Below are 27,189 nucleotides of genomic sequence, written 5' to 3' on the forward strand. Positions count from 1 at the left end.
CGATAACATTTATTTGTAGTTTTCCGGACGGTGGAAAATGGTGTTGTGTCAATAACATGGGTAAAGTAAATGGTTCACGAAAGTAGGTCGAGTGGTGAGTCAGCCGTCTAAGCTTTGACGAAAACAGCCTAAAATATTCGAAAAATTGGGGTATTCCTCACATAAATAATTCATCGTCAACGTGACCGACAGAACGAGATGAAGCTCAGAAAGAAAGAAAATTCGCGCCAATACTTTCTCTCAGTCCGGCCCCGAATACCTGATATTTCGCAGATCGATAACTGCTTCCAAGAAAAACGAAATAGACCAAGAAATAGTCACTTCTGGGATCTATATCGCCCAAAAAAACCGTGTTAAATATTCGTCTGAAGACTTTCACAGCTTCTTTTATCTATGTTGTTGGTGGTTTTCGGGTATTGCTGTGTAGAAAACATTTTTACTCGACGTTTCACTCCTCCTACTGGGAGCGTTATCAAGAGAATGGAAGGAATTTATTCTCGTCCCGAGCTTATATATGTTTTTCGCTACCCATTGTTGCGCCGGATTCAAATTCAATTAAAATTCAAATCCGGCACAACAATGGGTAGCGAAAAACATATATAAGCTCGGGACGAGAATAAATTCCTTCCATTCTCTTGATAACGCTCCCAGTAGGAGGAGTGAAACGTCGAGTAAAAATGTTTTCTACACAGCAATACCCGAAAACCACCACCAACTTGTTAAATATCTTTGCATAATTTGCTATGACGCATCACTTCAAAAGAGTAGAAATCTCATGGTTTCAAATTGTCAACCATTTGTCTCGTAATATGTCCAACAAGAAATTAATTTGAAGGATAGGCAGGCTATTTTGACACAAGGCCATCGAAAGGTATAAGTAGGCAGGAGTTTATGCGGTAAATGCTGCTTAATTATTATTTTCCGGAACAACAATGATTTTGGGAAGAAAATTGAGGTAATGATATACGAGACAATGGTATCCAAGAGCATAACTTGTATGGATCACGTGGTAAATATACTAATGGAATGAGCCATTCGAAATCTTTAGAACCAATTTTTTTCTACCAAAATTTTCACTAGTCTACAAACTTACGAAGCCAAGCAGACTGAAGATGCTGGACCGTTGCTCAGCGAAATGAATAAAGCAAAAATTTCACCGAAAAATACACGGGAAATAAAGACATAAATTGCCTCAACATTGCAAAAAATAAAAGAACAACTGTATGATCCAAAGGTTCTACTCACCTCAGGATTAAGCTGGAAAATTACACAGAAAAATCAAAATTTTTCATTTAGGAAAACGAACACATAAATGAATGCATGAAAAATTGTGATAAAATTGAAATCATACATCAAACCTGAAAATGAAAGGGGGAGGTAATAATTGTAATGAGTCCGGATTCCTCCTCACCTAAAACACTAGAAAGAAAAAAGGAAAGAAACAGCATTATATACATCACTAATTATGGATGCTTAACAATTTAATTACCAGGAACACTCAAATAATAGCACGTTGCGATTAATTTGGACCAACACCGTGAATTTTTTTTCTTCTCTTGACCTCTATGTCCTATGAACTATGCAAATTTTTTGCCAACGTTCCGTTATATTCATACACTTTCAATTTCTAAATTTTGTACGCACCTATGCATGAATTAATACGAGTACATAACTAATTATGTATTCCTATTCATTCATACTTAAATTTTGCAAAACTCTGCTTTTAAAATTCTTCAAGGTCTATACTCCAAGATACTGTATCAATGATATCGTAAGATGGAACAGTATCGCATACCTGTCGTGGAGATATTAGGGAGAAAACCTATTATGGTTTGATTTTGCAGCTCCAAAGGTAAACAAATGGATGAAATGTAGAATATTCATTTAATTAATAATCGATGCAAAAACTTGGTTGACCCATTCTCGTGGAAAAGGAGAAGAAAATAAGGATAAAATCCACCCAATGTAAGTAGAATGGATTGTGAGTGACGCACAGGCCCTGTATCGTGAATCGCTCGGGTCCACAGCTAGTTATATTGACATACCACTCGTTAAAGGCGTCCTGCGTTACTACACCCACACTAAAATTATAACTTCAGAAGAAGACTAGTGTGAATGAAACATTGGAGTTCAAATGCTCTAAGGTCCATCAGCACGAATCACGCCATTATTAGCGATCGCACAACCAAAAAAGGGAATGTGAAAGAACTCTAATGAACTTTTGAAACCTCAGAAATGCCCAACTTTCCGAATCGACTCATTTTCCAACTCCGACGACCTTCAAGAATTCATAACAATACAACCATTCCATTAAAAGTACCCTCTATTGTACATCCCTTGATGATAATCTCTTCATTATACCCAGAAATGCACGTGCAGGTCCTAATTATTTCTGCTACCTCTAAATGAAAGGCCATTTACCCCAAGCTCCTAATTTACTCTCAAACTAAAAACTGAATTATATTTACCAACTACGGCGCCAGTAAATCTAATTTAATTAACCTAGGATACCCCAGCTTAGAATTTTCTGTAGTTACGGAATAGAATGTGAAACATATAATGAATGCTTTCATTAATTATTTCATGCATTTTAGAGGAAAAATTTATTTCTTTGAATTGCAAAGAAGTTATCGACCATATATTTTATCGAACGAATTACTAATAGAAACATGTTTATATCGGACTTTAATTACCTTAATTTAACGAAGTAATTAAATTCAGTGTTATTCATCACTAGCTCATTATACACATACAATAAATAAATGGAACAAGATTACAGAGTTAAATATACATTATATAAGGAGTTACATGTTCACAAAATTTTAAAATTCTTGTATCGAGTGTTAATAATATTATGATCAACCAGCTCTTCGTATTTTCGTTTTTACTGTCCAGATTCACGTTAGCCAACCAGTATGATTTCTTTGAGTGAACACAACACATATGTTTTAGCATCCGTAAAAAAATAACTGGTAGCATCGCCATTTTATAAAAATATAACACCTAGGTATTAGTAAATGCAAGGTGCCAACAGTAATTCAAGCACACTGTTAATACTTTGAGCATACATTATAACTGAAACCTAGGCATTATTTAGCCGTCTAAAATCCGTCTTCTTCGATATCAACAAATCGTTTGTAAAAAAAAGTGATTCAGCAAGCACACTTGCACAGAAAAAAATCATTCACCCATACACTCAAGGCTATTACTTGGTATGCAACACCACATATGCTTGATATCACTATGGGGTATTCTATCATCAGAGTAATGGAAGGCCTTACTAAAGGGATACAGATGCATGGATTACACTCTCTTATCCGTCAAAAAGCAGGGATTCACAATGCTCCGAGTTCATTCCTTTACCCGGCATGGATTTCTCTAGTAATCAACGCATGCGATCTCTATTATTTCAGTCAGGTTTCTACTATTTTAGGCCTAATATCAGGATCAGATGGTTCCGACATTGGTCAAATAAGGAGGGGTGCAAATAAAAAACAGGTGAGCATCACTTTTTAGGAAAAATAATGTCATGCCGCTATCCGAACTTAGGTGCGACCTTTTTTAAGACTGATTTTTTTACTAGTGCCGATTGTGCAGTATAAGGCCGGGGAACTAGGCTCAACAAAAGGGAAAACTATGCATTGGTGGAGGCTTGTGAAATGGCCAGGATAAGGAAAGGGTTTGTAACTGCGCGCGATAAAACCTGTTGAGTGTTAGCTATATGCAAGGTTTGAAGATTTTTTAATGAAATATTCCATATAAAAATTTTAATAATAATTTTTATACCGAATGAAAATACCATGGCATCCAACACATTTTACTAGAAAAGACAAATGCAACTTAATACGTTGTCTTTGGTATGATTCATTTGAAATATACTCGCACACTAGGAACGTATTTGTAAACTGTATTTTAAATTTTAGCTTGTAAGTCCTCGGTAAAAAAATATGTGCAAAATAGCTCTTAAACCCAATCTTCTGCGAAGGTAGTACAGTAAATTAGGGACGTTAAAAGATTTTGATAAAAAGATTAGCGGATGAAACTACCAGCATTTACATTTACGTAATTTTTATATGGAATTCAGGAGGAAATAGATACACGAAGACAGTGAAACGCATTTCACTAATGCATGGAAGGCTAAAAGTTCATTTGTCATGTAGCTCGGGACTACTGCATTTTCTACGTGCAATTAATATCTGAGGAGGGTGAAAACATCGTGTATTCTACAATAAACAGGGATTTTATTGTGGGTATTGATTCAAAGTAAGTTTTCATATAAAGCTTAAAGTTGCAGGTCACCTGAAGATGAAATAAGCAATGTCTAAAGAAGGACGGATTCAGAATGACTGCCTGGTTCTGAGAACAAACCGAAAAATCTACATTACCACAATAGCAAAGCAGGAATCCTCTTCGTATGGAAATAGCCATCTAATTATAGGAGAATTAAAAGTGCCGTTGATAATTGAATCAATTAATATTTCATCAATTTTCAGAAGAAAATGGCTGCAAAAACAATGTGATTCCTACAATGAGAAATTTATTTAAAATGCAAAATACTTGAAAGTCAATCATATTTCCGTTTAAGCTTCAATTTTTAACCAACCCTGATGCTTTGCAGCTTCAGTTACCAGTAATCATGCTCACAGTATTTATCTCCAATGACAAATATAATTAAGATCATATCAACGTCCTTTATCGACTATATTTCTAAATGAATTTCGCTCAGAAATATTATTATTTATTTTAACTGACTTCAGATCTTGCACGCTTGTTGTGATATGTTTTATGTGTTTTAGGTAGTTTGGCTAGGATATACGGGTTGGAAATTGTAGGAATTCGGGTGCATTTATACATAAAGGCCAGTTTCTGTGCGGTAAACTGTACAAGGTGAGGTAAATAAAACGCAACACAAAAGAAAAAAATGCGACACTTCCATTGAAATTTCCCCAAGGATACCCCGAAATTGAATAACGTAGGGAATAGAGAACTTCATCCATAACTTCAGCCACAATTTGTTTGAATACTGGTGCTCTACCAAGTATTATCCCAAAAAAACAAAAATAATTATAGCAGAGCTTTTATGGAGTTACATATACGTCTAGAAAGTATCGATGAAATGAAAGAGGCAGCTATTTATATTGAATACTGAACATAATGTTAAATATATGCAATTCAAAGTTTTAACATATTTGAAAGCCTCAAAGAGTAGGAAGATAGATACAGACTACTATAATAACTAAATAAAGGCTTGACATAAGCGAAGATAGGCCGTAGGATGTTGTTCGTCCATTTACACCCGACATTATTAATTCATTAAAAAGGATACGGTCGTTGGAAATAAAAGATAAATAGCGAAGAAAAACATACCTTCCGCAATCAGCGATTTTCTTAAAAGTTTTAAATAAGGACACGCGAAAGATACCCTCCCACCCTTCGTAACCCCCAAATCTGTAAAGCGGTAAAGTAATGGTTCATTTAATTCATCAGGTAGCTCTTGCCACGGCCGGAACCACGGCCCATCCACTTGACCAAGTACTAGCTGAGAAACGAAACACGCGTGGGATGTACTCGTGATATTATCAACTTATGTATGAAACATTCATAATCTTAGATGGCTAGACAGCAACTATTGAATTACAACTTTTTAACGGAAAAATAATAATTTGAAATAAATGCTTGCATACGTAAAATCAAACGAAATTTTCGAATTAAATTTCACTTAATTGTGAGCATAGAATCTGTACCCATGGTCGAGGATTATACGATAAGAAAAAAAAACGTATTTACAGAAAAGATAATTAAAAAAATGAAACTGGCCCATTGAAACTTGTGAGAGTATTGTGAGGGCGATGTAGATGCAATAGGCAAAGGTAGAAGGGTGAAAAAAAGCCAGGGCAATGCTTCAACAAAATCTGCGGAGAAAATGAAGTATAATATATATATATTGGATGACATGGCCCACCGTTTTCACGTAGGTGACCGTCTCGCTGGTTGCATCCGTAAATGCCCTTCTGAATCTTGTTCGTCGCGTCTGCGCCAAGGTTTGAGGACACAGGAGGATGCCCTGTCGAATAACAGATTTTTACGCATTAGAGAATAAAAATACCTCCACGGAGATGAGATGGTTCACCCCACACACATCTCACCACGAACCAGAGTCGACCAAAACTTACAAATTCCCAGACATGTGCTCACTTTTGACAAGTGTTTTTTTCTGACAAGAAAGGGAAAGAAAAGCATACGCTAGTATATCCACAACAAATGCAGAGGAATGAGGTAACTGGAGGATATACATACATTTTCAAACATGAAATAGCAAATGTATAGAGAATATACAGGATAGATATGAGGTGAAAAAATTAGCAGCAGAGTTATAGGAAAAAGAAGAAGGCAATGATTGTATAAGTTACGCAAAATATGATGCAGAAATGCCATTTACATACGTAGACTTCATCAAGGTAAGTGAAAAGGAGAAACCAAGCTATAATGCAGCAATCAGCTAGCAGCTCGGCGCATTGATAGTAATAAATCATTGCATTAGCGAATAATATCTTACTTAAGAATGGGAATGAAGGACTCATGTACCACATAACAATACTAAAACCATGAATTGCAATAAATACTTGTAACAAATAATTGAAATTGGCTTTTCTGCATATAATTGCGGTTTCAATGAGAAGAAATACACAGGAAAAGTAGTGGTGTAACAGCAACACATTAATTCACAAGTACATAGGTAACACTGTTCATATTCAAATAGCCACTCATCACGACAATAGCAAACCATGCTACATTTCTGAAATAAATACATAAACAGAACACTTATATACATTAACAATACATAAACGAGCTCACACCAATAATCGCCTTACCACAGCAATATCTCAAGCGCCATAAGCTTACTCAAGCAAAGCATGCCGTACACTCATTATATATTACCATATATGCAATATTTGACAGAGTTATTTCACTGTTAATGGTTAAGAGTACACATGGATTAATTTTGAATTTATAACCCTGGTATATGTTATACCTCTACTCACATTTTTAGAATGGGATAATTATTGGCGAAAGACGCGACACATTTTATGAAGGTTCATAGATATTTTGTGTAGTAATGTTCTTTAACAAACAATTCACAGCAATATTGATTAACAACACGCTACAAGAAATGATTCTACACACAGAATAATAACCTAAAGGAAAATCAGAATTTATATCTGAATGAATATTAAACTCTTTACTACCCATAATTTATCCGAATCATGTTTGAGAATAAGTTTACATAACCTCATTACTCTCCGTAAAGATTTATTTAACTTCTGGATTATGGCAGGGGAAAGAAAATTATTCAAGATCATGGTGTATAAGTGAGTTAATCTATTCACTATGATCGAGTACCTTATGGAGATAAATCATTTCATGGGTACCCTAAAAAATACTTCTATTCAACATATAAATGCCCTACAAGAACTATCACTAACGAATTTTTGATTAAATATAAAAAAAATATGACCAGGTATTCATAAATATTAATAATAATATTTTGGGATCAAAATTGCTTATGGACGAGATTAAAATAATAGTGAAGTAGAATACATTTTATTTTGCGGCTGAGACAATTTTCACTGAAAATGTATCTCTCTCATGCATCTTGAACGCACGCAAAACCCTATTACCGCTCAGTAATCACACTAACTTACGGCCTGAAATATGGAACGAACACTGAGACAATCACAGGGGATAACGACGAAATCTATGCACAGTAATTTCTCAAATTAAATGATTTTCAAGGACCGCTTATGAGTAGAAGCAAGATATTTTAAACTGTGTGTGGTTGTCTGTCTCCTCTTTGGTCAAAGACCTAATTAATTTGGATTTTCATTGACCGACAGGATGTTAAAGCACCGTACTTTTTCTAGTATAACGCAAGCATAGCCAACAATCCAGGTCATATTTTATTTCCATTTCATCATATGTGCTGAACAAACCGCATTGATTCCATCATTCATCAAACTCCTGAATCGATCCACTGACTAGAAAAAAGGGAATATTTTTCCGATAATTAAGCATAATTTTTCCATTACTTTAGTGATTTTTAATAAACACGCTTATGCAAAAGTCATGTCAAAGTCATATCCAGAACTTTTAACAGAATTACAAATTCCAAAAGAAAGATGATCAGCTGATTATTACCTAAAGTTCACGATGGTACCAAGCCATCAATTTCATTATTTCGTGGCTCACAATGGGCACTAATACCAATTCAAACAAAGTAAATTAACGGCCTAGGTCTCAGTATATTTGGTAATCTGACTTCATATTTGATTTATTCCAGAGATCTGACGACTGAAATAATGTTTTCAGTAGGGCAAGAAAATATACAAGGAATATTTTCAGATATGACCTGGTTTGAGGTAATACCATCAATATTAGTAAAATTAGACATAGCAATATTTCCACTGAATTTATTATGACCATACGTGTTTCGTCGTTACAAACAACATTATCAAGTTTCAACAGTACCAAGTGTTTGCAAACGACGAAACGCGAAGTGTCACAATAAAAGTCAGTGGAAATATTGCAATGTCTAATTTTACTAATATTTAGAACTTCTACCATATCGTGCCTCACATCATACAAGATAATACCATCAAAGTTATACTTATGGTGACAACTATTACACATCATTTCGGAGCTGCACATATATATTCCCTCCATCCCATTGAATTAATAGGGAAAATTTTAGCTCTACAGGCATTGTATGGGTGTTTTCACCTTGTCTTGGGTTTCTACGAGAATATACGAATCAAGACTAGTAGCAGTTTAAAATAAAAAACATTTAAGGGCTGCAAAATTTGTTTACTCAATGCAAACAAAATCCTATTTTAATGAAAATTATGACACAGATATCCAAAGAGAATATTTAGCTGTAAAACATTGAAGGCCCCAGAAACAGTGCGCTGAGAATAATAAATATTAAAATGGAAGTCTCGAGAGAATTGTAAAAATGACGTGACAGAAATATTCCTGAATTGAAAGGAAGTCTGCCTCCGAAATGAAGAGTGAAAAAATTAGCAAAAAAAGTGGGAATCGGCGAAACAAAAAGGATTTTCTTCCCAACGTAACTCTAAGTGACATCTGTAGACGGAGTGAATGCAGGAAAATGAGTAAAATTCAATGGTTCAGAAACAAGGGATGTTTCCAAAGTCTCTCTTCAATTCTTATCATATAAAAATCACAGTTATTATTTCAAGTGCAATAAGCTTCCATCACTACCGCGGTCGAGATATAAAAGGTGTTTCCTAAATATTATCACAATATGTGGCATTACAAAGGTCGGGACCTAATATGAAAAATTAGATAATCGAATATAGAGCTTAATAATAGCGATAAACTCGATGAGATAAGAGAGCAACCATTATGAACTAAATATAAATACTAAAAATATGAAAATGGGAATGAGTATAAGATTCACAATTTTCGGAAGAATATTAGCATGCAAAGAATTGTAGAAAGTACCATTGTTAAAAAGAGATGAAAATATAATTCGTAACTTCTTCAAGTATTCCTCATAGATTCTTAAGAAATACTGAAATAAGCAGAGCTAGGTAAAAATAGAAATAGATTTTTTAGATGTTAAAAATGACAGCCTGGTCATAAAACGATCAAATACTAAGCAATGCGAGCGAGAGTTCATTGAAGAGAGAGAGAGTATTTGAAAGCGGTATGAAATTAGATGAAAAGACCATATCTGTTAAAATGTTAAGCTAAACACAAAAACTGAGACATGTTGGCAATATTAAAAAAGCATGCGAATGTAAAAGATATGCAGAATTACATACGGAATGAATAATTCATAAGATACCGTGTACATAGAAAATGAAAGTCCAATTTGACTGGAACACCGAGGATCTGATGTCTGAGAATTTACTTTTGAGAAGGGATCGATATCTTACTCAATTGTTATACAAGGATTGCAATAATTGTGGTCTCCTAGTAAAATATTCCACCTGCTGTTATCGGAGGTAATTCAGCAGTGTGCTAATTATCGTCATTTCTTCACGAAAGTAGTACTTTTAACAGGAAAAATACACTTAAACCATTTATGCTACCGTTAAATACACTCGACGGCTTTACTAGAATTCTATCTAACGCCTTCAAAGGCTTCCAGCGGTATACAATGCAGATATAAAGGTATGTTCGTAGCAGAAAAAATAGTGTATCGAAATTGATGATCAGCAATTTAATCTGTCGGCACTGTTATACCTCTGCTTGAAAAAAAGAGGGAACCTATTTTTTTTAATTAGAAGAATTCTTGTAAGCGGTAAAGCAGTAAATTTCCGTACACTTCGATAAAATCATTCGCATCTTTACGTAAACATTTCAGCTGCATGCGCGAGTTTAAAATACAGGGCCTATATTTTTCTCTATTTACATTTCAAATCATGAATTCCAAGCAATTCTATTCCACTAGGGCTGAATTAAGTGCTCGGCATTTAATACGATGAATGGAAGTCAACTGAACTTCGAAGATACTAGCAATGCAACCAGGAGAATTTTTTTCTTACGATATGAATCAATATTGAAATGATCAAACAATTGGTATAATTAAGGTGAAAAAATACATAAATGGATGTCAAACAATTTCGAAAGAGCCAAAGACAGCAAAGTTCAACATTGACATGCGTGAGTTTTCCGTAAGGCAAGTCAGCATGATTTCTAAACATATCTCCTCTCCATTCGATTGAACCAAACCCCATCCTCTTCTGCCGATATACGGTAGAGATGAAAATAAGTGAAGATGGCGAGACTGAATCGTTGTCCCTTCAATGTCGACGCTGTCCGGAACGCCATTCGCGTGTCCAGTCACAGTGACACAGGGGACGACAGACGGCGGATATTAGAATCGGCTGTCAAAAAAATATATAAACTAAAAACTGCGAAAAAAGGTAGATACGTCTTGGGGGGCCCCACTGAGGTGTTCAAAAAAGAGATTGAATTTATTTTTGGATTGCATTGGTAACCTCATGTGATGGAATGCACGAAGATGCATATACGTTTCCAACAAATCTACATGTAACAGCGTGATAATTCTATGTACATTTTCACCTACATTGGGAGGCTACGAAAGTTTACATCGCGATTTGAACGATTCTTTGGTGCAGAAGGCAAACAAATATTTTCATATGGTAGTATTCAGTCCAACTGCTAATGATTAGCGTACTGCACATCGAGCCATAAGGTCACCAGCTCGGACCATGAAAGCAGTTTGTTTCCTCCACTAATCATGAATATTTCAAAGGATTTTTTTCACAACTATACTATTTAATTGCATTTTATTCACTAATAATATTTTTATTTTATACTAGCCTGATCACCTGGCAAAAGTAGAGGCGGAATAATGGCAATCGGTTTGCTGATTTTAAGTTGCTAAATAATTAATTGCAATGTAAAAAGGAGAAACTGAACGAAATACCTACAAAATTAGCATTTCTATTTACCTTTTGCACCAAATCAATATACGGCATTCAAATCGTGGAATCAAATTTCGAATCGTTCCCTTGTACGAGAAACACTTTCAAATAGTGTAAACAAATAAAAAATGTAACACCATTAAATGAGCGCAAAAATTAGCTTTTGTAAAAATATTTTAAGGGTATACGGGAAAAAAACGACCAGAAAAAGTGGGAATATTGCTCATAAAATTTAACACAAAAATCAAAAAGATATATCACCAGCGAAAAATATTGAAGTATTTTGAAAGGCGCATATTTACCTATACACACAAACTGTGAAACACAGTCGAAAAGTAAAATAGTTGTCGCTGATATAGATACCAAAAACTGGCACACCGCCCGATCAAGAGTTTTTGAAGCTTGACTCTTTAATTTTAGCTATTAAACGTGCCTGATGAACTTTTGGCGAGACTTTTTAATTACACGAAAAAATGCCGTACTTTGACTCGCGATCAACAGGTTGGAAGTCTGCCCGATACTGTAATTAGTTTTCGTCTATTCCGTTAGACGAAATGGGTCGAAATCGAATCAAAAGAGCACATATTTTATAACCGTAAATTCTATCATGAGGTGCCAAGCTAAGCACGACGTAAATAATGCGACGAATCAAAATACGATAGTGGTATTTTTTTAAATTAACACTATGATCCCAGACTTTATTGAAGAGTACGATATAAACGTTTTATAACACGACAAATAGGCAACCTGAGCCCTTTTGTTATTTAAGCCTGTGATTTAGCCAAGCTAATGCAGGAAAATAAAAAAATGAATTGAAGTACTAAGGCAAGCTAAGTAATGAAGTATTGGGGAAAAATTAAGAGCTTTTATTTAAGCCATGTATTACACCACAAAGGAGTCAGGATACCAAACGTTATTACGACAGTAATTTAATTTTCTTGGTACAAAAATAATCCTTTTGCTAGTAGGTACTCCTTAAACGTTTTGTACCATTTCCCTAGCAAGGAATAAAAATGGAATACTAATTGGACAAACGTTTCTGTCGACGAACGAATAGCATTTGTAATTCCTTAAGTTTATTGACAAAGTGATTACGTGAGCAATCCTTTGAACTTGAAAGGGAAGTTATAAATTTAAAACATGAGACTATATCTAAGATATTTAAAGGTAGCGCGCAGTAGCACTACATATTAGGCTTAGTATTTAGAATTAAAATAGGAATAGATGCCGCGATTTCACCGAAAAGTGGATAATAATCTTTCATTTAAAAGTGCCTGGTTTCTTAGGGCACCGATAATCAATAACTGGACATTATATACTGTGTCATGACAGGGTTAATAGAAACTAGCATGGCGCAGTAAAATTTAACTACATCAAATTGATCACTTAAGCATCTTAGCAGGCTCTTAATGGAAAAGCAACGTGTATTGTTCCCCTAAAGTAGAATGAGGCTCGACTGGGTGATAGTTGATTTATACTTGTGAAACAGATACTTGCTTTTCTTCCAAAAATACTTTATTGGCTCGATATATTGGCACATCTGCGTCATTATTAAGTAAAAATACTTTTATGAAGTTGCTCCATCTATTTATATCAAGATGGTAGACGGGTGGAGCGGAGCGTATTCATGTGAGGAATAATCCCCAGAAAGGAGCGAAGATTACCGTTTCTTTTTTGGCTTTTATCCCTTAAAAATGATCTAAAAATCTAAAGATAATGACGGCGTGTATTTCATGCGTCACCGTATTTTTATGAACGAAGGTAGAAACGCGGCATAAATTTTGATACTGCAGACTTGAATTTAATACCAGTTATTTTTTATAGGCATTCATTCCATGACAAAATCTTACCACATCAGATCACGTGCTGAGATTTTAACGTGGTTGTCCTTGAAAAAAAGGAACAACTTAAAAAAGTTCTCCTATATTAACTGGACGATTGCTGATTGAAATAGAACCCCTACAGAACTATTTTAGCCCTTTCCTAGCAACATAAATATTTTTAGGAATAGGAGCAAAAAATTTATCTTGTAAGACTAATTTCAATGTTTATTTTCAGTTTCACTGATCTAGTGACGTATTTTTATTACATATTAACTATTACCACCAGGCAAATACTTAACGTACAATGTGATAATATAAGAAAACCCTCGAATACAATCGTAACCTGCCACCGTCCCCTTGGTTTGATATGAAATACAGATCTTCGACTAGGTGCCTCAGGACAGGAGTTCTTTTCCCAGCCAACCTTTTACCAGGAACTCATTCCCTTTATCGTCTCCGCAGAATTCCTATCCACTGATTCCGAACCATAAGAGCAGTTTTTGGCAGGAGGACAGTGGACCGCCACGGGACATAAATCCGCCTATTTCGAGGCTCAACGGATGGGCGTATCGCCCGAAAAACCTGAACAATAAGCCACCTGAAGCGATGCGGATGAATGAAAGTTTGGATTACGGTCAGGATGCTCCAAGGTTTTCCATTCCGTGATTGATGGACAAGTCGCCGATCTTTTTTAGGGTACTCATATAACCACTACAGTGATACATAGAAATATTACACGCTCACAGCGACACAACCTTACAATTAAATGTGTTTTTAAGCTTATTACATTTAAAGTTCACTAATGAGAAGTGAAATTAAGTCCTCCAAATAATAAGCAGAGGGTCTTAATATTTGTTTGTACAAAAACCCTGAGTAAGTAGTAAGGAGGCTAAGAAAGTTGGACTCCATGTTGGAGTTGAATGCTGTATTTTTTGTTTGGTGCAGAAGATAAATATAAATGTGTATTGGGTAGTTATTCGATTATCCAACTGCTTATTTTTAGCTTACTGCACTCCGAACCAAATCGTCGCTGGATCCATGCCCAATGAATTAATTTATTTCCACCACGAATATTCCATATGATTTTTTTTAACAATTATGTGATTGAGTTGTATTTAACTAATTAAAAGACTACATAGGTTACCGCAAACATTAATAGGGATTTCATTAGATTTGCCATTTTATAGAGGTGTAACGAAGTTCTGAGGGGTTCTGATTCACAAAATTTCTGTAAATTAAAAGTACATGAGAACGCCACGAGGCAAGCGTCAAAGTAGTGCCTTAGATTGGATCAGAACGTAAAGAATTTACGAGATCACAACAGGTAGGTATTGCTAGTAAGCGGTAGATTCTGATGATGTCCAGAAAAGAGTGGTAATCATTTGTATTCATTCCTGAAGTAAGTTATTTTACATTATTTTTATTTTATATTATTATTTTATAGTATTGCTTCTTTACCGTGGCAGCAAAAGGTGATTTATCACGGAATTTCAGTAAAAAATATATGAGTATTAAAATATGCGCACGAATAAAATTATTTATAACTTACATAATCTATAAAAATATAAATCACCTACGACCTATATAGGTATTTGCATAGCATTGTTATTTTCACATTTCAATAAATCTATTCATGTAATATACTATAACTATCATATTGAAAAATATTTTAGTACGTGGTATGGTGATATTTCCTTAAAATACGGCAGTAGATGTGGTACGACCTGAATACCTTGCCATCAGCTAGCGGGATCAGCTCCATCGTCAACGTAAGGCAGCCGTCAAGAATTTCCGCTCTCCAACCGCAATCTCTGAATCAGGTATATCCACTCCAACCTCTCTCTCCTTCCAAAAGGCCATCAATCAACGTGAGGTGAAGGCAAACGCATTTCATCTAATCGGAAACGGCTCTTTTCCATCCCTATTCCAGGGAAAAACCCATTCCCAACGTCTATTTCAGGGTCACCTATACCTGCCTGTCTACTTGGAAGATCCCGTACGCCTAAGAGAGCAAATAACTAAACTCTCATTGAACCGCTATTGTGCACTAGGAAGAAGCTTTCAACTACAATATCTTGAAACATATTGTAATGTGCTACTGAAAGTTATACTACCATAACGGATATATTAACGAACGACCAAATATTCTCAACGTCATTCTCTAGCCTTCACCCTTGTTCATTTGCACGCATATGCACGCAGGTCACCTTATGCAATTCATGCATTGATTTTTAGAGAGTATAGAATATTACATTTTCAGGGTTACATTTGACACAAAAAATTAAATTATAAGCATCAGATATTCTAATAAACATTGTGGAAGTGCATCAATAAAAGGATGGTGACTATAGGAAAATTTAACGATTATAATCGAAATGGGTTTAACATGTACTATTAAAATTATCGATCGTAAAATATTACTACCATTTAGTTAAATTGATTATTGACAGGTAAGTTAAATGGATTATTATCGCCATGCTAATTTGGAAATTGTAAGGAAAAAAAAGCATAAAACCTTTTGGGAAAATATACTTTTCAGTGAAAATTTTTTGAATATGTACCTATTTTGCATATCGCTAAACTTACAAAAGTGAGAGAATAAATACACCTCGGTTAGTCTTAATCTCTCGTGAGTATGAACGCATATCGCACAAGTTTGTGATAAAAATTAATAACAATTTTGAATTCATCAGATAATTTCCAGAAAAATTGCAAGAAATTAGGAAATTACTAGCTGAAACTTTAATTTAAAACTAAAAGAAAGCAATTATCTGAATTTATTAGACATGGGATCCTGAGATACATGATATCACCTTTTTAAATGTTTAAATAGTTTACGGATATGCCGCAATAGAAAGTAGGTAGGCGCTTTCTGAGCCAAATGCCGCAGCTAAGTATCACAATGCGCACCGGTTGGAGAAGCAAATATATGTAATCCAGATCACGTAAAGCCATCTCAACGGTGCAGTTTGATTTTCGAAGAGGTAGGCGAAGGAGCCTGGGATGCTCAGGGGGAAATGTCGTAGAGGGGAGATATTTTGCAGATAAATGGGATATTTTAAAGCTCTGGGAATGACACAAATACCCTTCACGAGAGGAGACAATCACTTAAAATTCAGATCACACGGTGGAGGAAACATAAGCGCCCCAATTTTGAGGCACCAGCAGCCAAGAACTAGGAAGAAGAAAGGACGGGTAAGAAAGGTCATGATAAAAACTCTTCTATCGATGACTAGAACACCGCAATTTTGAATCTCTCCGGAAATAGTTTTTCGGGTGGAAAACCGAGTAAATTTATTTGTTTTTTTTTCCAGCAGAAAATGTCGACATTTTGGAATAAATATTGTTTATTTCGACTCGAATAAATTATTTAAGAATATTTTACCACTAATAAAATCCCCATCGAAATTAAACAGTAAAACCTGCTTGATCGTACTGAAATATTTTTTAAAGTATCTATGTTTCATGATCACCTCACATGATGTAGAAGGATTATTGGATAACGATTTCAAACCATGTCGGAACTTCTCTGCATCCCAAATCAATATCTATGACTACATTTTGCATTCAAGCCCCTGAAAAAATGAAATAACAGTGCAGGTTATTTTTTCATGAATTGTTTTGACAACACCTGATATAGGTGCTTCGAAATAAAGAAAATTGATTGGTTCCACGATAAAATGGCATAATGAAGTTTTATGCTAATTTTGTGGGCTGTACTTTTTTTTGCAATAGAATGGCCACTAATAACATATATTACCTTGATAATACAAAGCAAATGAGAAATAGAAAGGAATGAGGAAACATTCAAAATAACTATAAACCTAAATTTATGAAATGCTTCCTATTCGAGGTACATGGTACTGACGCGTCGTACTTGTTGTAGGCTATCAGAAAAAATATATCTGAGATCGGCATTGAAGATGAAATATACTAAATTGAAATATATAATTAATTAACTCGCACAGAATATTAGCGCTATAAAATTAGTAACATATGAGATATAGAGGTAATAAACGCAAGATAATTAGAGCTATTGGGCTCGACTAAACATCGACGTGGTTTGGTATAATATGACGTAATATTCCCGCTTAACTTGAAGTATTTTGCCTTTTATTCGCTACGTCTTTATTGTAAAAATTTACGCCATCGATCTGAAAATTTTCAGCCATGTTGAAAAAGCCTTTTCCAATATTAACTGTGCACCAAAAATTTAGATTTTACATATTAAACATCACTGAAGCATAATTTAAAAATTTTTAATAGAGATAAATACTATGGATCGATTAACAAATACTACTTAAAAATTATTCTGAAAGTAGTGACGGTGGGTTTACTATAAGGACTTCTCATTTTCCATCACAAAGAACTATTGGAACTGGAAATCTGAAATTGCCATCAAATTTCTATAAATATAGATTTATTAAATAAAATACTATTCACTCACTAAAAATGACCGATGAAGTTGGACAAGTGCGTCCTCTTAATAATAAAATTCATTCCAAGAGACATCAACGCTATCGTTACAATCAATGAAATTTTAATAGATATCAGTGCAAATATTTTTTTTAAACCAAAGCAATGACTAGCTCATCTTACCTACGTTAAAATTCTCTGGCTCTTAATCCGTGGCAAGGATGACTACTGCTCCGTGTTTTTCGAGATATTCCATTGTGGTTCTTTCGAGCTTACACAGGGGACTGACACGGACCGATTCCGAAATCTTTACTTATACGAGCAGATTCCTCGGGGAGAGGGTACCAATATATCTATCTCAGATTTTTTTTGCCTGCTTCCATTCCGTATTCGACGGCACCCAGATTACCCGAAAATACTGCTGAGATATTTTTCTCTTCAACCGTGCTCGAGTTTTTATTCAACTGATTCGTTTGGATTGAACTAGGAGTAGCCCATTGGGATTCATCAATGGAATCAATCAGAGATGGGTTCCGGCCAAAATCCGAATACGCTGAAAGGATGCGAATCGAGCCGAAATCCTTTGGGAATCCGCATATATGTGTCAATATTTCCCCGCTAATGATGACCAAAAAAATACGTTTTCATCGGCGACCCTAATACATGTACGCAAATAGTTTTACGATCACAAAAAATGTGCCAAATATCACGTACTGTAAAATATGTTCTCCGTAGTCTCAGGCAAAACCAGGAATGGAAATTTATTTGGCTGCGATAAAAGTTTTCAGCCATTTCCAAAACTCATTTCGTGTACAGTACCATTCATTCTCAATTCGATAGTCCTGAGATACTCCTTCGTCAACATAATAGCACCTTTCCACCACAACCGTTGGAACTCCCTACTCCTCATAATAATACCCAGACAATCAACAATCAAACGTACTCTTTTCTATATTCTTTCGGTCGCTAATAAATTCACTCCCTCCTGATATTGATCCCCCTTCTTTATCAACTAAAAATTAACTGACATGGCATATTCTCAATTAAGCCATACTAACAAAAAAACTTGCTTAAAACTGATGATCTGGCCACAATATCATTTTTTGTTTTGTTACTACATGATTCTAATACTGCCCTGCATTCAACTGCCCTGATGACGATGCCCGAGTCGAGCCTCGAAACGTCGGCCATGGAAAGCCTCAACCGGTGGAAAACCCGAGAAGAATTCCTTCTACATGATTCTACATTCTTATTAGCTTCTTTATATTACTTTTATTGTTAAAAGTCAGTTTAATGGGCAATAAAGAAATAAAATAAATCTATTTTAAAAATGGCTGAATTAAGCCATTCGAAAAGTAGTATTTTCACTTGCAAATATAGTGAAATTTGATAAAGGACAACAAAATGAATCTGAAAATGTGTAATATTGCGCAATAATATAGTTGGTACTCATCCAAATATCTCGTTCAATTAATCTCTAAAGATTGTTTCAGACAACTATAACTAAATATTGTGGTCCAACCTTAATTACTTAATGCCCTTAAAAATTCAGAGTATTAAATGAAATGTTTGCAAGCCTGAATACCCAAAAAAAAATCGGTTTTCATAGTGACTACAAAGTACATCCAAAATAATGCGAGCGTTGCCATGGCTCAATAATTAAGGAGACGATCCCATAGTTATGGATAAAAAATGCTTCTGTCTCCTCAACCACCTCCTGAAGTATTGCAGATTCCTCCTGTAACACCCTGTACATATACATTCGTCTGAGTATACGCCACGACAACTACCACAATGAAAAAGAGATAGCGATGAGTAATTCTTTGAAAGAAAAGCTAACGCGCGCACGTAGCTCACATTTGGATACATTACAAAACGCGACGCGGAATTAAGGATCGTGCGGAAGATATCAAGAGGAATGTATTTCCAGGTCAAGCATTTTTTAATTCGATTCTTAATCTAAGGGGGGCTATGCAAGCATTTTGGCTGCGCTGCTGAAATGGCTCACGTTCCTGTTTCCATTGCGTCCTTTCAAAGGACATCAATATGCCCGATGGATGGATAAACACCTTGAAACCCATCCTCGAAATGCTGCGGCAAATTGAAGCGTTTTCCACGTTTTCGCGACGAGCATTGAGAGGTATTCAGGAGCGCCATTATGCGCCGAGATCCTGTAATTGGGCTTTCGAAACCGTTTTGGGTTTTCGGCACAAAAAGGGGAAAATAAGAAAAGATTCCAGTTTTAGACATAAAATTTCCAACGAACCTTATCCGGCTTCTGGTTTCCAGACGCGGCCGGGGGAGAATATATCTGGCCGCGGGCCAAAACCTACGGTGATGAGGGAACTGAAAAAGGGTGCCGGAATGGACAACACACATCGCCAATTCCACTAACAATTGAAATCATCTAAAGAGGCCAATTTGTTGGCAAGAAAAATCGGTTCACCTAGACCAGAGAGGCATGGATGATGCCTATAATCAGAGGTGTATCCAAGTATGAGAGAAGATTTTGATGTTAAGATGGTGGGTTGAAGATTGGCCTATAGATAACTCGTACTTTCCGCAATATTTATTCATAAAACATGCCAATGGGCAACACAAATCACCCCAGCCAATAACAGTTGCAATCAGCCGTAATACTTTTCGACATAAATACATTAACTCAACCGGTTTCTACGTTTACACGTTACTTTCTGCAGCTGTCTCTTTGAGCTCTGACACCTATTGAAAATAACGTGTTAACTCTGAAGTAATTTTTGGTGAATAAAAAGTGGAAATATTGCACTATATCTTTCAAAGCAAAATCATCGACAATCGTCCTCACAACCGATGTCAAATAAAGAAACCCATTTGTCTGCAGGAAAATTCAATGCACCGATACCAGAGAGCTGTAAATGATGCTATAATCAGAGGTGTATGCAAGGATGAGGCAAGCTTTGGCTGTAAAGAAGGTGAGTTCGAATCTGGCCAGTAGAAAACACATACTCTGCGTTAAATTTATTCCGCATTTAGACCGCATTCATGGAGGTGTAAGGGTGTAATAAAAAAAAGATGATCAATCAATACTGACATTTTCAAATTGAACCTTTTTCAGCTTATTGAGCCTAACGTAGCGGCATTTTCATTTAACTTGACTTGGCTATAAGCAAAGCATTCATTTTAAATACCTCAATATGTAGCATGGTAATGGGCATCATATTTTTAATTGAAATAACACATGTTCTCCTGTTATTATCGACATTTTTCCTATGACTAGAAGAGTTACTATAAGAGTCTGTAAAAAATTACGGACATTCTAATGAAATCTTAGGGAACAACAGCAAAAATAGTCTATTTACGTGATTTTCCGCCGATAAAGTGCGGACGTAAAACTATATTTTGACATGCAAATAAAATATCATGAAAAGATATATTTTCTCGTATCCGCATGGTTAAACAGCCTACCACTAAACTCAAACCTTGATTTCAAGTTCATTGGAATTTAAAAAAATCGAGGTTAAAGCACTACGGTATATTTTGATTTTGCTAGATTTTGGTTGTGCATTATAGCTGTACATGATGCTTTTTACTGTTATTTGAATTTAATGCATGCCCATTAGAATTTCATTTTTACATTCGAGATTTCTTAGGAGGGAATTGACGTAAATAATTAAGTAAATCTTAAAAATCCCCCCTTATTAGCTCGCCCCTTGGCAGGCCATAACATGCTATTACAAAAATATGAACGGAAATAAAATTGATTGCAAGAGCCATTTGCAGCTAATAATTATTGATAGAAACAACACCGGGAGTTGCAAAACAGGTCGAATGTAAAAAAGGAAAGCCTTACATCAAATATGTTAAAATTTGTTTAGCTCGAATCCGAAAAAAATCTTTACACTCAACATTTTAATTAATACACTTTTTCCTATGTATGTACATAAAAACGAATTTCACGTGAACTTCGTCATACGGAAGCTCAACTATTTTTAATGATTTTGAATGCATCTACCGGGCTATTTTTTTCTGTGAATATTATTTTCTCGACCGATATTGAAAACATGCCACTCAGGCACTCAAATACGATCACATCATTAAATCGAGTAATCTAATTGATAGCGGTTTTGGCGCTCAGAAAATTTTTAAAAGTAATGATTTCGGTATATTTTATTCGGTGCATGAATTTATTATATATTGGTAACTCTGCAGCATCCGAGCCAATACCCATGAAAGCTAAGTAAACATATTGAAATCTTACGAATAGTAAAAGGTTATTGCCTGAATTTACATTCAGCCATATATTTATGTTTCAGGTTTTAAATTTAATTTTAGCTTATTTGTAACAATTAGTTTATTGGAAATACTGCTGTAGAATTTAACAATTAACAAAAAAGAGATAATGTTAAAAATTATCCACGTTTGACGACACCAAAGTACGGCGAAATAAGGAAAGATAATGACTACTTATATGAGGTAATGAGAGGTATGAGGTAATAATAATCTAAAGGGTGCAAGTGATTTTTATCTCTATAAAGTTTGGTAAGGTTGATTGTTAGAAGAAATACACACAAACTTGGTTGCCAAGGATACGAGTGAGTCTCTGTTCCGTGCCGACACCGAGTGGAAAATCAAATGCACTACTAAACATCTTATTGATCTCGTTTGTTTTCTATACCTAATTTCTGCACCTTACTGTGTTAAGAAAAAAAGTCACTTCTACCCCTTCGCTTCTCACCCACTCATTATTATTGAAGACTGCAATGATTACTAGACTGAGTACAAAAAATTTCCGAAGAGAGTTCTGCAGTTATTAATTGCGATAAATTGAGCATTGAATCTCATAAGGAGGAGTTTGTTTTTAATAAATAAGGAATTAGAAATAGAAATTAAAGATAACTAATGCGTAGTAATAACTGCTAATGTATATTTGAACACTGAAGTGATAAGTGTACCATTTATATAAATAAAACTTTTACGTAAAGAGTTGTGTAGGAATAAATTGAGCCTTGAATTTCACAAGAATGCGCATATTTTTTATTAAAAAGGAAGCCTAAAATGGAATTAAAATCTGCGGTGCGATAATAATAGCGTGCTGGAATAAAGGCTCCCGCCATTACCCACGCCCCTTCCTCCTTTTGGCTTCCTGCTAAGAGTTTATGCGTGAATTGGTAATCGTTATTCGCCTCGAAGGCATAAAAGCAGGAAGTTATAGAAGCGTCGCGTCGTCCCAATATGGTCGGGAAAGATAAACGCTTTATTTGTCCGCGGGAAGAACCCCAAAAACCACCCTCACACACACACGCAGGCAGACCGAGGGAAAACAGTCACAAACAAAAACGACAGAAAACGCGCATACTCTTCCCATTCAATTACATTCTCTACCCTACGGCAGCCAGAGTGGTGGTTGGTTGCTTTGTTTGTCGAATCCACTGCCAGAAAGAGGGAGACAACGGCTGGAAGCAGAAACAGAAAAAAAACAGAGCAACGCAGGGCGCGGAATCCGTTTATCGGCGACCCCTAACTGCTGTAAAGCATTTTGGAATGGCGATCGAATGGAGAAAGCCCCTGAAGGGCCACGCGGTCGCACAGAAGGGAAGTTGAAGGAACGAATTTTTAGTTATGCGATTACGTGCAGAGAAGGGGAGGGAGTTAAGGAACACAAAAGCACGGAAAAAAACTAAGGAGGAGGATTTTTGGTGAAAAAAATAACTCTCCTCCCTAGCTGTCGTTCTTATTTAAAAAATAATTCATTTGATTTTTTCTCATGGCCTCGATGATTTAATGATGTATTTTGGTGAATGACGTTTCGATAAGTATTTTTATATCTTCATCACGGATAAGAATGATAATTGTTTCAATGCAATGATAAATGAAGGAATTTAACATTTTCATAAAGTATTTTACAATAATAATATTTTTTAAGAATTAAAAACATTCAACTGTGCATAAATAAAAAAGAAGAGACAGTAATTTTGGCGTAAGAAATTTATCGTGGGCAAAAATATTTGCATTACATAAGACCTACACTCCGAGAAATTAATGATCAAAAAATTATTTAATGCAGTAAGCGAAGTGGATGGACGTATGGAAGAAGGATATCGTCAATATAATAAGTTATGAGTATGTCCAATAATAATGCTAGTGCAAACTATGAGAATTTCCTCGATAAGAGAAGTCAACTTACATCTGGTAATACAGGCGTTCAGGTAAGAAAGCAATAAGCAATCCATTAATACTTACATACTAATGAGTATGTTTCTTTATGGTACAGTGAGGACAACTACAGCAGCAGAGTGATCAGGGTTGAAAGTATTCGTAATGTGGTTTTCCGAAGAATAATGACGATCGGATAGATAGACCGTGTGAGTAAAGTGGATGTTTCGAAAGAAAATGAGATGAGAGTAGCCTCTTGAATAGCTCGGGAAGAAAAAGAGAGAACTTAATCAGCCTTATTGAGACAAGATGTCTTGACGAACACAGTTGTTGCGGGACAAGTGGAAGGGATGAAAGGCAAAAGGAGGCCTTGGATGAAATGTTTGGAGCAGGCGAGCAAAGATTTAAAGCACAAGAATTATGTAAGAGTAAAGATATAAGCCGATCGGAGAATTGAGTGGCGAAATGCGTCAAACCAACTTTCGGATCGATGATTCGTGTTATGACTATGGTGGCGAATATCCGCAGCAATAACGCAATTCGGTGCTATTCTGCTGTTACATCCCGACTTATTTTTCCAGCCGATTAAATTCACACACTATTTTGTTGCGTTGCTATTTTGCTAGCCGATTAGATTCTCGTCGTATGCAGTCTTTGCTTGATGCGTGTCTAATATTCTGGCCGATTCAATTCCCGATCTATGCACACTCTTTGTTCGATGCCTGGCTATTGTTCTATCCGACCCGGTCCGTCTTATTCGCCAATTTTTTGTTATTGCGTGAGTCTCTGAAACATCCCTTTGTACCTGTACTGTACTGAGTGTGCTGATAGTGGGAAATGCATTTTTGAAAGTCGGTGCGTGTGCACTTTTCGGAAAAGAATGGCGCACGAGTGGAAAGTTCTAGAACGTACGGGGTGGGTGGTCGGATGCCGCGATTCCTTAAAAACTGCACGCATCATTCACTCGAGGTCATTTCGTTAAGAGTTGTAGTACGCGCAGTGGGTGCCCGAATGTCCGAGGAAGGGAAGCTCTTCGATTGACCCGAAGAGTCCGAGTGAGGAGATTACCCTTTTCCTAGAAACAATAGTCTAAAATATACTCCTTGCGGAAAACTCCGTATCTGTCATTTCTCACGTATACTGTCCCTCCGAGAGGACCACCTTTGCAGTCCGGAATCCGCCAGTGTCAGTCAAGATCCCAAGTATGAGTCGCCTCCTGTCCAGCTGCCCACGAGGGGACACGAAAATGTAGTCGGTGTTTTTACGCGAAATTTTATTTTAAAATGGTCATATCTCTAAGGAAATCCAATATAAAAACGAAAACATGTGATACAGATGATAGAAACGGTTAAATATTATTTATAAACAATAGGTTTCTCTTTGATTGAATGTTTTAAAAGTATAAAAGGGAGTAGGTACACGCAAATGACGAGAATGAAATCGATGTACAGGCATATTTAAAACAGTTCGGTGAAGGAATAGCTGTATTACTTCGCTGATTAATTTAGCAGTAAAGCATAAATCATTTTACTGAATGAATCCTTACTTCTGTACGGTAAAAAATTCGGATGAAAGAATTTGACAGCTTGCTTACTGGTTCTATGTTTCTGTCACTCTGTCACTGTAAGCTCTCACGAAATTCCCAAATCATAAAAAAAACTAGCAAAGTGCATGAAACCGGAACTCGGAATTTCTCGTGAGCCACATGCGAATATCACAGCACCTGGCGCGCGGGATGGCACCAAAGCAACCCAATAGATTTAAATTACACGTTTTTATTTTCCATTATTGTTACCTTGCACAGATTTACTGTATTAATTACTAACCTTTGGCAAGTTTTGCTTTTGCATGCGCTCGCAAGTATTTTCACATTATTTTGCATGTTGTATATTGTTGATTGGCCACCCTCTGCCAAACATCCTAGAGGTGGCTCGCAGGGCATTACGTAGATGTAGATGTACCTATGTATACGCGTTAGGGGGCGGGGGATGAAATTACAAATCGAAGCAATGGTAGGTGATCATATTGTGGTTATGGAGTCGTCTTCTAGTAGGTCACATTGGACATGATGTTATGTGATCTGTTGAAATTTACGAGCATATCGTGAAAAACATCTCCTGGGGGAAAGTATAAAATCCCACATGTACGACCAACCATCATCAGAGTTCAACGCCTTTTTTTAATGAAATCAATTCAACCGACTTCGATCGACAGTAAATGAAATTAAAACCAGTTCGTCATTAATAATTGAGCGACCCTTAAGTAGGACTTAAGTCAGTAGGATCGGTTGAGACTTTTATGGAGAATAAAGTTTGTAAGATTTTGACGCGTCTATTAGAAATACCTAATATCAACCTTTTCCCCTTGGAATTTAAGTAATTATTCGTCAGCAAATTCAAATTATATACATCCTCTTCGTCATAAATTTACCCGAGTTTCAAAACGATGTTTTTCATGAGATTATTAATAACACTTGCGCCAAATTTTGTAAAAGTGAACAGAAAATCTCTTTCATGATATTTTGTATCAACGTCTGTATAGCCACAAATTCCGGGGAATATTCTGTCGATATCCAGCGTTTTACCACAGCGGATATTTCCGTGATTAAGAAATAGTTAATTAGAGATGGCTCTCTTCTCAAAGCAGATGTATTTTAATTCAATCAGTTATCTACTGCATAATTTTCTCCAAGAGTAAAGATGGATCAGTGAACAGATGGTTTTGAGATCTCACCCGGTTTATTAGCCCATCCACGTAATAGTAATAACTTCTTTATACCCGTTTGCCATCATATGTTTAGCCACTTAACTAACAAGTTATTCAAAGCGAAAGGGTGCTTGGAGAGACCTCACCTTGAAATATTCCACAGGAGTGCGAATTTCACATATTCATGGTAGGGGGTGCAGTTCCTATCCCTGGGCTACATTGCCTTTCGTGGATTTTGGTGCTTTCCAGGAGGATATTCCTGGTGAAATATTTACCTGGCTGATTTCCCGTGAAAACTTCATCAAGGATTTTGTTTACGGGTGTCCGAAGGATTCACTCAAGGTATGAACCCAGTACTCCTCCCGATCAGCAGCCAAGCACTCAAACCACTAGACTACCACTCTCCCCACTTTTTAATTCATTCTTTTTTAAAAATTATAAACTCTAATTGCCCATATTGCCAGCTTACTAGAATCTCTAGTACAAAAATGGGCGACAAGAAAGTTTTCAGAGCAGTGTTTAAAATGTAAAAGTATATGAAAATGTCCCACTAAAAATGGTCACTTAATATTTCAGAAATTCCTTGCTCATATACATTAAGCCTTCCTTAATCATCGGATTATTTACTTTTGAGA

General features: G+C 35.8%; 1 protein-coding gene across 1 annotated transcript in view; it reads right to left on the reverse strand.

Moving 5' to 3' along the window:
* Positions 1-1,352: 1,352 nt before the first annotated feature.
* The window catches only part of LOC124167128 (small conductance calcium-activated potassium channel protein-like), a 594,701-nt gene continuing 568,864 nt past the window's right edge, over positions 1,353-27,189 (reverse strand). The window contains exons 5-6 of the mRNA XM_046544924.1: positions 5,963-6,064; positions 1,353-1,358 (exon numbers count right to left, since the gene is read on the reverse strand). Coding sequence (XP_046400880.1) covers positions 1,353-1,358; positions 5,963-6,064 — 108 coding nt within the window. The remainder of the gene's footprint in view (positions 1,359-5,962; positions 6,065-27,189) is intronic.

Source organism: Ischnura elegans, chromosome 10 (assembly GCF_921293095.1).
Source record: "Ischnura elegans chromosome 10, ioIscEleg1.1, whole genome shotgun sequence".
Taxonomy (NCBI): Eukaryota; Metazoa; Arthropoda; class Insecta; order Odonata; family Coenagrionidae; genus Ischnura; species Ischnura elegans.